The 12,391-nt window shown below is 53.4% G+C and overlaps 1 protein-coding gene across 1 annotated transcript in view; it reads left to right on the forward strand.

The window, feature by feature from the left end:
- The window catches only part of ITSN1 (intersectin 1), a 51,543-nt gene that overhangs the window by 13,518 nt on the left and 25,634 nt on the right, over positions 1-12,391 (forward strand). Inside the window, exons 10-12 of the mRNA XM_023745604.1 lie at positions 8,820-8,947; positions 10,031-10,260; positions 11,922-12,043. Of these exons, the coding sequence (XP_023601372.1) occupies positions 8,820-8,947; positions 10,031-10,260; positions 11,922-12,043 (480 nt within the window). The remainder of the gene's footprint in view (positions 1-8,819; positions 8,948-10,030; positions 10,261-11,921; positions 12,044-12,391) is intronic.

Raw genomic sequence — 12,391 nt, forward strand, 5'->3', positions numbered from 1 at the left:
ATCAGGCTGGTTGAACGTCACAGCCTGAACGCATGTTTCTCCTCTCACACGTAGCAGGGATTTTGGCATCTGAATTGTGGGTGAGTGAGTGGCCCCAGCATGACGCCTGTCTCTGAGCTGAATTGCATTTCTGTGCCTCTCCCTCCTTTGGGCTGTTGCTGACGACCTCAGGCTGAATCCCAAAAGCAAGGCTGCGAAAGCTCCGTCTTCCTTAGGTCCTTTGAAGACTGAAAAGGGACTGTTTTCTCTTTTAAAACCATGAATTTTTCTGCCACTTTTCATCTTCAGGGTTGTCCTTGAATGTAGATCTTTATTTTGTTGCCTCGTATTTGAAGTTTATTGTTGAATGGAGGGATTGCTTTGTCTCTGTCCGGAAGTGGTGTGGGATCTTGTGCCATTCACACCAAGGTCAGAAGACGCCAGAGCTCGGAGGGGAGTGGGAAGGTGGTTGTCCCAGCCTCCCTCTGATTCGGTGCCTTCAGTTTATCTGCACAAACTTGTCACCTAAGAATGTGCATCTTATAACAAACCCAGAACGCACACAGTTCATTTCCCATCAACAGTGAGCACAGACTTTAGATTGAAGTACATAGTGGAGTTTTTAGTAATTATGTTCTGGTACGAAACTGGATTTTATACTTTTTATTCAGGTACTCATTTTCCTTTTTTAACTTAAAATCCTTTATACTGACTTTGGCTAATTTAGCTTTTGTAACTAAGAAAGAAGTATAAAGCTCCTGTTTTTTTTTTATTAAAAATAGAAAAATTAGGAAGCATATTTGAGGTTTTTAGTTGACCTTTGAATTGAGATTCCAGGCTAAATTCTCTAGACATCTGAGCTGAGATATTTGTGCTTTTCTTTTTTCCCCCCAATAGTAGGTAATGAAATTTTCTCAATTGTGCCATTCCAGGAAAGTGCTCTGAGGGGAAATTTTTTTGAGCCGACTTAGTGATTTTTTTCACTTGGCTCCTGTGCTTACAGTGTGTGCCTGTGTGCTAGCTTCCTTTGTCAAAGTTAGGAATGATTAGTTCATTGAAATTAATCGTTGTGTCTGAGTGAGTCTTTCCTCTTGACAAACTGCGCGCGATGGTGGAAGCTCCTGATTGCAAGCCGGGAGGGACAGCCCGCTCGTCTCTACAGCAGCCGTGGAGGCCCTCGCGTCTGCACTGGTGCCGCCGCCGGAAAGAGACGCCCGGTGACGGTGTCCATGGGCGTATTTCCATCCCACGGGAAACTGTCTAGTCAGTATACTGTTGCAAAGGGGGACAGTAGTTTGTTTTATATCTTAGCAAAATATGAATATTTAGGATGAACTCAGAGTTAGGAATTACATTGCTCATGTGTGTGGGAAATCCAGGCTTACCTTCGACACCAGCGGCTCTGGCAGCAGGCATCCTGCCTGGGACGACAGCTGGCCTCCAGCCCCTCCAGGACCGGGTTGTAGGCAGGCACAGCGAGGGCGGCTCTTGGCTGCAGACACTTGCTTTCCTGGCAGGCAGTTCACTGCGAAGGCAGAGGAGGCCCCGTGTCAGCGGCCAGGGGAAGGAGCCAAGAGCTGGAGGAAGAGCTGCAGGGCAGAAGTTAGGGGAGGAGCATGCGGAGGGAAACTGAGGACAGGAAAGACCCAGAAAGAGGAGGGCAGAGATGGCAAGGCCAGTCCGCGGGAATTCAGACAACGTGCCGCTTTCTCGCACCAGTAAATGACGTTCGGCTGTTTCATGGTTTGTTCTTATTTTGTTCAAGATTAAATTTTATGTTTACCGGTAGGGTCATTTTGAAAAGCCCTCTTTTCCCCAGAAGAAGTGAAATTCGCTAGCTCCTTCACTGTGCTTGTGATTGTGGACACTTCACGCAGATTCCTTGAATGTAGAAAAATAAGCCGAACACTCCCAGGGCTCAAAATAGCCAACAGAGCCGCGCGGCGGATCCTGGGCCCGCCCAGCTGCCTCTGGCCGATGGGGTTGAGTGTGTCAGTCATAGTGTGGGTTACTTTGTTTATGAGACTTAAAAAATATTCAAGAAAAGGTACAAAACTCAATCTGTTGCCCCTGCACGTGCCCCGACCGGGAATCAAAAACAAAACGTTTTGGTGCAGGGATGACATAATCCGTGGGCCACCCAGCCAGGGCAGAACTCACTCTTTTGAAAAACATAAGTTTCTTTCAATTCTCTTGTTTAGCCAAACCTCTGACCATTGTATCCTTTAGATTGACGTGCATTTAAGATAATGGGGTATTGCCTTGTAAATAAAGCTAAGACACTTTTTGGAAAACTTAGATTTTCCAGACAAAATGGAGTCAGTTTTCTCTTTCTGGTGACGTAAGGGAGGCCTGAGAGCAGGTTCTTAATGAGCTCTTCCTGTTGCCAAGAGGACAGCATCTTCTAGCTCTTTCCCTCTCTGTCCACCTGTTTCCTGACCCCTTCACCCACACACGTACATGCACACACATGTGCACACACATGCACACGTGCACATGCATATGCACACCGCTCCCCAGTGCATTCCTGTTGGCACTCGGGCTACATCGGCTGCCGGCTGTGCCGTGGGGAATTGGACTTCTGTTTGGTTGAGTACTGACTTCGGGTTTAGAAGTCATATTTAAACATGTCTTAGAATTTAAATAACGGGTCAACGTGTTTATAACTCTACGTTTTATGTATCAGGAGTGAACCTGTGTTATGATTTTGTGTCAGTGGAATATCAGCTGACCCTGATTTCGGTGCAGATCTGTGTTTTGTAATCTCAGCTATTGTTCAGGTTTCACAGAGGCACTGACTGCCCTGTCCTGGCGGGGTTTGGTGATTGGCTTTTAAAAGCAGCTTTCGATTTGTTTTGCAACCACTTGATTGGGATGAGTTACTGTACTTTAAGACTCAAAGGCTTTTTAGAAGTTCTGATGTTGTGTGCTACGTACCGCTCCTGTGGACCAAGCAGGGAGCCGATTTACATAAAAGCTCTTACACAGGCACTAGGTTCAGGCAAAGCAGCACCGTGTTTCTGGTGCTGGTGCCTAGATCCGCTTCCTGTGAGGCCAGTTTCACATTAACCTGAGGAGATGATCATAAATGTGACAGGTGTGTCTTATTTAGGTGCATGGCGGTGAGCTCATGAATTTCAAGTCAGGAAGCTTTATTATTTTGTCTCTTTTCCGAGGCAGCCTAGGCAAAAACCAGAAGCAGAGTTAGCCTTCAAAAAGTCACACCAAATTAGCAGGAAATGTGGGTGAACGGCTGCTCTTGGTGGCCCTGATTGCCGGTTATTTCCTCTCCACAAGCGTCTGTGCAGAGTCTATGGAAAGGAATCCCATCGTGTGGTTCAGTGGATGCTCCTCTCTCCCTCCAGTGGTCCCGCCTCACGCGCTGCCTCCAGCTGTGCGTGTCTGAGAGCGAGTGAGCAGAGCCGCCGTGTTTGGGTCAAGTGGTCCCGCGCCCCGCACAGCCCAGAGCAGCCGTCTTCAGTGAACTTGGCGGCGAGCCAGGCTCCCGGGAGAAGCTGGCTTCTCGAGTATTTAATTTGTCAAGCGATCGCTTTAGAAGCACTTGGGCTGCGCGCCAGAGCTGTCCAGAGATGTTTTATGGTGATAATATCTTCATTCTCCAGGGGAAGAAGTGACTTTTCCTCCTTGGTTGAAGGGATAAAGTTAAATTAAGCTGGTTTTCACGTATCTTAATACAAGACAGAATCTTTATTTGCCAATCATTTTCTTACTGTGGTTCATAATCGGTTTGATCAAAGCGCTTTGAAAGTCAGAGCTCTCTGCCGGGAAAGGCCCACGTCCCCGTTGGCGAGCGGGTCAGTGGTGCTCGCGCAGCCAGAGCTCGAGCACAGGCCCTGGTTACGAAACTTCCGTGTCTCAGAATTCTGTGGGGATTATTGGTGATGGAAATCTCATTTTAATTTATATGCACTTCACATTTTACGGGAGTTTTATCTTCCCATGTATTTGTTTGTAACATGTAGCTGAAACTTCTTCAATGAATGTTTAATACTTTCTTATTTATTAAGAAAGCTATCATACTTTTATTAGGAGGTAGATTAAATGATTGCACATTATATCTAGTATTAAACATATCAGACCCTTGAATAGAACTTATAGAAGAAAAATCAGCAAAGTTGTACTCGATATCATATTGTTAGAGAAATATCCAGCCAAGACATGAGTCGTTGTTAGTTTTAAGGAGAACCACGCGTGAGATACTGAGTTTTGATTATTAGCAAGTTCTTACTGGTTCTGTTTATCTTAGTTTTAGTAGAGAAGTAACTGACATGTTGCATGGCATTTGCAGGGTCCCTTTCATGAGGTTGACCACCAGCAGCAGTTGACAAAATTGTGTGAAGCTTTTCTGAGCTGGTCTCCCAATAGTTCTCTCCTTTCCTAAGGAGAGAATTTAAAGACGCCTTCAGACGCGTTCCCTGAAGGAATAAAGGGCACTTTTCAGTTACTGTCACTATACTCAAGGTTTTTAAACTGTTGGAAAGGAAGGAGCGACAGGGCGGCCCACTGCTCCGCACGTGAAGGGCTCGGTCTCCGGGTCCTTGTCGGGCACAGGCGTGAGCCATCAGCCCGTGTTTAGTACATGTTCCTTCATTCTGAAGATCGCCTCTCGAAAGTTCAACTTAAAAAAAGTGACTGACTTAAGAATCCTGCTTCACGAAGCTTAGTTGTTACAAGACTTACCCGTCATCACCCATCTGGTTGGATGGGGCGCCATCACCGAAGCCCAGTCAAGAGCACGGAGCCTTTCCCCCAACAGGCGTGCCAGGCGTTGCTCCACACACTCTCACTGCTGTGGTAGCGCCATACGTCTAAGTTCTCTGTGAGTTTGCTTGAGGTCGCGTGGTTGGTCTGTGTAATAAGAAAGCGCATGTTCTTGTATGCGACTGCCGCAGGAGCGGGCGGTTCAGGCGAGCCATGATAATTTAGTTACAAAACACTCAGTAGGGCGATGAGAGAGTTACAAAATTGAAGGTAGAAGGATGCAAAGAACCTGAGTCTCCCTCAGTGCACCCCATGGACCCTCGGGGCTGCGAGTGGCGCTGGGAGCGGTGGGAAATGACACAGACCCCCTGACAGGAAGCAGCAGTTCTCAACCCAGTCGCCCCGAGCGACAGCAAGGCCGTGCCCGGGTTACCCATCCGGCCAGAGCTCCTGGGAAGCGCTCTGCGGCTTTCAGCTCCGCCCTTCTGGGGCCAGGCTGACCTCACCTGGGGCGGCTGGCGGACAGTCACGGATTTCTGCAGGTCACTCGTGCACAGAGGCCTGCCGTGCCTGGCAGTAACCTCCCCGCCCTCAGAAACCCCATAGTGTGTGACCAAGACCAGCACAGAACTGGGGCACATGTTTACTCATGGAAGACGGTGGTCTCATCGCACAGCTGGTCCGAGGCGGCGAGGGCAGGGGAGGCGGTGGCCGAGGCGGGGGCACCACGCTCCGCCCTGCGTGGGCCGCTCCGGGAGAGCGCGCAGCTGAGGCCTAAACTCACTGCTTTCCGCCTTCATGTTATAGCACCTCCTAATACGTCACTAGCTTGACCTCACAGGGCTTCACTTTGTGTCCCGTGACCTGTCAGAGCCTCTGTCACCGGGAGCCAGGGACAGTGCGGAGAGCAGATGCGCAGAGTGAGCCTTGGGTGCAGTGAGAAGTGTGCGCGCCCCGCGGCCCGCGCCCCCGAGGACCCGGGGCTGGGCATTTTGACTGTCACTCCGCCTGTGAGTCCACTTATCCTGTATAAATAACGTTCTCTTTCCACGCACACCCAGGCTCCTGGGCATCAGACAGACGTTACTCCTTCCTGTCCTCTCTTCCTCGCATTGAATTTCAGCTCAGTTACTTTGCCTACCACTTACACCTTTTGGGTTTATTCCTGCGCTAGAATAAAACCCTAAATAACAGAGACGCTGAGAGGAAGAAGGCATTTGTGTAATGAAACGTTGTCTGCGATGTAACAGGTCCCAAGCGGAGAGGGAGCCCCTGCGCGGCTCGTCCCGCCGCTGGCCGCGGGGCACCTGGGTCGGCGTGCAGGTGTCTGTGCAGTCCGCACCGCTCGCTGTAGTCTGTTTCTGTAAATCAGGGGTCCTCAAACTTTTTAAACAGGGGGCCAGTTCACTGTCCCTCAGACCGTTGGAGGGCCGGACTATAGTTTAAAAAAAAAACTATGAACAAATTCCTATGCACACTGCACGTATCTTATTTTGAAGTAAAAAAACAAAACGGGAACAAATACAATATTTGTATTTGCATGTGGCCCGTGGGCCGTAGTTTGAGGGCCCCTGCCGTAAATCCTCCTTTCTGTTCCAGAACCCGCCACCATTGGAGATGGAGTTTAAAGTAGGATCGGAGCTCTCTGCTTCCTGTCGCTGCGTCGGCAAGGTGGGGGAGCCGAGCTAGCTCGAATAAAGACGTCTGCGCCAGTGACTGGGTCCTCGCAGGGACTCGGTGGCTCAGTGTCACACCTGCATCTCCTTGTCGTGTAGGGAATCTTCCCATCCCCTCTGACCTGCCTTAAAGGGCGTTGGCGCTGGGCTGGCGGGAGAGCGCCGTCTGCGCCAGTGACTGGGTCCTCGCAGGGACTCGGTGGCTCAGTGTCACACCTGCATCTCCTTGTCGTGTAGACATGTGTCAGCTTGAGCCGAGGGTGCAGATCACACCAGCAACAGGAATTGGCCAACTTTATCTCAGTCTCAGAAATAGCAAATTCAAAACATGAATCACATGTTCATTTATGTTATTAGAGAATACTACTTATGCTTGAATCCACATTCCTCTGGGAAGGAATCCTGCTGAATTTTTAAACACATGAAAGTTTTACCTCCAATGGTGTGACGGTGAGGAGGAGAATGGAAAACGGGATTCTCTTTCCTGGGGGTGGTGCTGTTCTTAGTTAGTGCCTCCCCGTCTGCAGTCTGGCTTCCTTGCCCCTCCCTGTCCCAGCTAACTTGCCCAGGCACCCTTCATAATTTGCAAGCCAGGTGCCAGGGCTGCTGCCATAGGGACTAGGCCGCCAAGTTGCCTCCTCGTGCGGCACCCTGCCTGGAGGGTCCGCTCTCATCTGCTGGGCCGCCCACTGAAGCGGCTCCCTCTCCCCCCTCCCCGGCCCTGGTACCTCCCTCCCTCCCTCCAGGCCCCGTCTCTCCCTAACCTCCTGATCTCCAGTTAAACCTCTCTTGTAGCCCATTGGGCCGGGGCCTCTCAGGGTACAGAGTGCTGGGTGGTGTGTTGGGCTTCCTCTTAAGAGCAGCCCCGCTGGCAGGAAAGGTCAGTCTGACACTCAGGGCTCTTCACGGGGAAGAAGAGCGTTTTAACAGTGACCTGCTCCACGTGCTTCCGCGACCCTGGCCTTCGGTCTCTGAACGAACCTGAAGGCAGGAGCTCAAGGCAGCAAGAGCCACCTGTGGACTTGGCAGTGAGCAAAGCCAGAGCAACAGGCAGCCGTAGCTCCAAGCCTCCCCGCGCAGACCCGGGCTGGCCACGGACACCGACCCTCGGCAGCCGGGCCGCGCAGTCCCCGCAGGTCTGCGGGCTCCTGGGTGGCTGACGCAGTCAGATCGGTTCCAGTGACTGCACCTCCAGGGTTCCCCTGAACTGGCATTTTTGTTCTTCATCCTTTTGGGCGTTTAAGCTTCAGCTTGACTATCGTAAGATGCGTTGTATTTTCAGTAGCCCGTGAAGAAGGGCCTGGTTCTGCTGGGCCGGTATCGGATGGGGAAATGGGGTCCAAGGTGCTGGCAGGCTCTTTACTCCCTGTCACTGCTGGCTGGTCGAGTCTGGGCGGCCGACACCGTCACACTGGCTTTAGAGAGAAGATGCTCTGAAAGAGGTGATTTGAAGGCAAGCGGCCTGGGTGGGGGAGCAGGAGGTCACGGAGCAGAGGCTGGCCCTTTGTTCAGAGGCAGCGCAGCAGGAGGAGGAGGTGAGGTTTTAGTGGAGATGGTACGTGAGGAGGTGTGTGCATTGTCAAAGCCAGTGGAGGCTGGTGTTCCTTCATGACCAGAAAGATCTCGAGGTTTTAATCATGATCAGCACCGTGTCTTAAACTCGTCACACCCCATTGTTATTGCTGAGTTGGGCCCTGGGGCCCCTGGAACGCCCTTCCCAGGCTAGCACGGCCTCTGAGCACGGGTGGAGCGCGCGGTGTGCACGGGGTGTGTGCACGGCTCCCTGCAGCGGCCTCTGAGCACTGGTGGAGAGTGCAGCATGCATGGGCGTGTGCATGGGTGTGTGCAGCGGCCTCTGAGCACTGGTGGAGAGTGCAGCATGCATGGGCGTGTGCAGCGGCCTCTGAGCACTGGTGGAGAGTGCAGCATGCATGGGTGTGTGCAGTGGCCTCTGAGAACTGGTGGAGAGCGTGGTGTGCATGGGCGTGTGCACGGTGGTGTGCACAGGGTGTGTGCACGGCTCCCTGCAGCGGCCTCTGAGCACTGGTGGAGAGCGTGGTGTGCACGGGGTGTGTGCACGGCTCCCTGCAGTGGCCTCTGAGCACTGGTGGAGAGCGTGGTGTGCATGGGCGTGTGCATGGCTCCCTGCAGCGGCCTCTGAGCACTGGTGGAGAGTGCAGCATGCATGGGTGTGTGCAGCGGCCTCTGAGCACTGGTGGAGAGCGTGGTGTGCACGGGGTGTGTGCACAGCTCCCTGCACTGGCCTCACCAGCTCCTGGAGCGCAGTCCTGCCAGAGTGGAGGGGGTGGCAGCTTTCCAAGGTCACGCTCTTCACCTCTGAAATGTTCTCCCTAAATGCCTAGGCCTCTCCACTGTGAAATGTCGCTCACAGACAGTGGCAGTGCTGTCGCCTCATGCATCACCTGTTTCTTGATTTTATAGGAATTAAGAGAAATACATAACAAGCAGCAACTCCAGAAGCAAAAGTCCATAGAGGCCGAACGCCTGAAACAGAAAGAACAAGAGCGAAGGATCATCGAGTTAGAAAAACAAAAAGAAGAGGCCCAGAGGTGGGTCTTTTTGGGGGGCGGGCCCATCTGGAAGGCACTGTGAGTGTCCACTGTGTGCTGGCTTCTCCAGGTGTCTTCCGCGCCAGAAAGAGCCTTCAGTCTGCGTGTGTGTGTGTGTGTGTGTGTGCGCGTGCGTACAAACATGTGTGTATATAAATCTTTGCACGTATAAGTAGCCCAGTTTTTGCTTGGTTCCCAGAGCTCTCCTGACCTACGACTCTGGTCAGTGGGACTGTCCAGGGAGCCTGGGCCTGTGGTGCGCTCACTGCGTGCCAGTGACCACACTCTTCCAGGCACAGCCTCTCAGCAGCAGCGGGGGGCTGGCCACACAGCCTTCCTCCAGGACTGACCGCCCTCCTCCTCCTCCTCAGCCGCCAGTTAAACTCGGGACCTAGGAGAGCGTTCGCTGCTGCCTGGGACAGGCACGGCTGTTCTTGTCCGAGTGTGTGTGTGTGTGTGTGTGTGTGTATGTGTGTGGTCTTCATTTGTAACTTTCTGCTGTACATTGTAGACATTTATCTTTAACTGTTGGTGCGTCTGATTTTGTTCCTGGATACTTGCTTTTTACATTTCTATTGATTTTAGACACAAATAACCAAATATCCCAATGATACAGTATAAATCGTAAAGATGGATTATTGAATTTAGACAAAAAATGTGAAGAGGCAGCCGCTGACTTCGTGGCCGGGCTCTGTCCCCGCCGAGTGGCGGGGTTTGGTTCCGGCTGCGCAGCAGTTTGAGCCTGTGCTTGGGCTTTTCTCGTGCTGGGGGGTAGGGAGCAGTTCTTCGTGGACGTTATGCCCCGCGGGCTGTACGGCTCGGGTGTGTTTGCAGGTTGCACCACTGGTAAAGGTGAGGAGGAGTTATTGTTCTGACCAGTGGCTAAGCTGCATCAGAGACCAGGATGCTCTTGCTGTGACTCCCTAAGCTGTGGTTTCATCTCAGAAGGCGGCCGAGAGCCTTTTTCGCTGGTGCAGAGCTCTCAGCGCTCCGGCCGGAGGGCGTGAGCATCCCGTTGGCCGGATGTGGTTTCCGTGCCGACCTGGAGGCGCGTCCCGCGGTAACAGAGCATCTCGTTGGCAGGCGGACTCAGGAGAGGGCCGGGCAGGGCCCCGAGCACGGGCTGCAGGACGATGAGCATCAGCGGCCGCGGAGGCCCCACGAGGAGCAGCGCCTCCGGAGGGAGGAGAGCGCCCGGAGGAAGGACAGCGAGGACAGAGGCCAGCCCGAGGCGCAGGACCGGCTGGGCCGGCTCTTCCCGCAGCACCAGGAGCCCGCCGCGCCGGCCATCCACTCGCCCTGGTCCACCGCAGGTATGAGGGGTCGGAAGTGACCTGGACGTCAGGTCGTCTTCTCTCCCACATCCTTCTGGAAATTTCCACGTCTAATCAGGCCCTGTCCTGGCTGTTAGTAGAGGCGGCCATGCCAGGCTCCTTGCTGGGGACAGTGCATTCATGTGGGGCATTCGGATCTGTTAATTCTGCCACCCCCTGTCAACCTGCGCCTGCCCTCACACGGGCATCAGAAGGCTTGCAGACAACAGTGGCACACGTTTCATTGAGACACCTGGTTCCCAGGAGAGGTCGGAACCTCGCCTGCTGCCTCTCCAGCTCCCGGGAGCAGGAAGTGGCTCCTTCGCCCTGGCCTGCCCTGCGTGCCAGCCGCTGTCCTCAGTCGGCCCTGCAGGAGACTGCTCGTCACCCTTTTGAGAGCGCGGCTGGGTTTTGCTCTTGGATCACAAGTTGCCCGCTAAGTAACGATAAGTGGGAAACTTAGCACTTGGAGTGCGGGAAACGAGTTAAAAAAAGCTAGAAGGCATCCCGTAAGCAGATGCAAACGGATGGGTTTTAAATTCTTGTGCGGCTGTATGATACTGGACGGCTGTGCAGAGAATCCCCGCTGAACGGAGCGATCGCCTCTCTCTTTGTAGGCAGAGTACACTGACTTCATTGGTCTGACCATCAGTGTGCTTTCTCCTGGTGTGCAGAAAGAAAAGACAAGACAGACAGTTCTGTAAAGGCCTGCTTGCTGGCGCGCTGGGCAGGGCTGGGAGGAGGGCTCCCAGTTGGGTCCGCACCCTCCCTGCCCAAGGTGCTCGCCGCCCAGGGAGGAAGTCAGCAGATCCCCTCAGGGGCGCCCCGTACGAAGGCGGTGTTTTGATATGAAAATCTTTTCCCCGTGATCTGATCATGGGCAGTTTAAGTTCCTTGTGTTGCTTCCTAGTCAGGACTTTCTCCTTTGGTCAGGGAGTCCCGCAGGGCACCCCACTTCCAGGCTACAGGAGGGCAGCACCCCCCCTTCCCCTACTGCTCTCAGGGAAAGCAGATGCGTCTGCGAACGTGGGCAGTCCAGAGGGCATGCTTAGTCCTGCCAACCAGAACCCAGACTGTCCTCTGCTCTCGTGCATTTTTAAAACTTTTATTTTGTTTCAAATCTAAGCCATTTTCATCTCGGGCCCATGCCTAGGCGCATGCGCTTCACTTCACTCAGGTGATCATAGTGATGGTCTTGGTGAGAGCTGCGGGGGTTCTATAGGACTGCACCCAGGGCCCCACCTCAGCATGGCCACGTGCTTTAACTGGAAGCTGGGCTTCTCTGCCTCCCAAAGCGCTTTCTTGTTGGCGAGTCCAGCCCTGGGGTCCCATTGGATCTGCCGCGTGGGCTGGGTGGGCGGGGCCTCGGTGCTTCCAGGCCTGTGGGGCTGGAGCCGACGGCAGGGGGCCTTTGCCTCACTGCACTTGGCTTTGGGGTGACCTTTGCTTAGAGGGTCCGCTGATGCTCTGGTGGGTCTGGGGAGCCGACATCAGATTCATCTCCCTGGCATTCGGTGTGAGCTTCAGAGCCCTGGGTGGTGGGCCGTGCGGGTGTTGAGGAGGCGGTAGAGGGGACAGCGGCTGTTGGCTTGTTGTCATGTTCCGTGTAATGTTTATTTTTCCATCTCCCCCACCCCAACCCCCACTTTGTTTGTAAACAGAGAAAGGCCCGCTCACGATCTCCGCCCAGGAGAACGTGAAGGTCGTGTACTACCGGGCGCTGTATCCCTTCGAGTCCAGGAGTCACGATGAGATCAGCATCCAGCCGGGCGACATCGTCATGGTAAGGGCGCCGGGCAGCGCCTGCTGTCCGTGGCAGCACCGCCTTTCTGTGGCCTTGACTGGCAGCTGCGAGCTCGTCAGGGAGTGTGAGAGCCAGTAACCAGCACCGGTGTCCGAGCTGTAGGCTCAGTCTCCTTCCCTTCCTGTTGGGATGGGAGAGGACCTTAACCCTGTACCCAGCGTCGCCTGGAACCAGAGCTGTGAAGGCGACGGGCTCGTGGCGCAGCCTCAGCGTAGTTGTAACCGGTGACGGCCGGTACCTCAGAGTTCAGGTTACTGCTCCAGTTCCGTAGTAAATTTATTTTCAGGACTAGTTTTACATGGGAAATACTCCAGCATCATTTTCAGT

Source organism: Myotis lucifugus, unplaced genomic scaffold (genome assembly GCF_000147115.1).
Source record: "Myotis lucifugus unplaced genomic scaffold, Myoluc2.0 scaffold_557, whole genome shotgun sequence".
NCBI lineage: Eukaryota > Metazoa > Chordata > Mammalia > Chiroptera > Vespertilionidae > Myotis > Myotis lucifugus.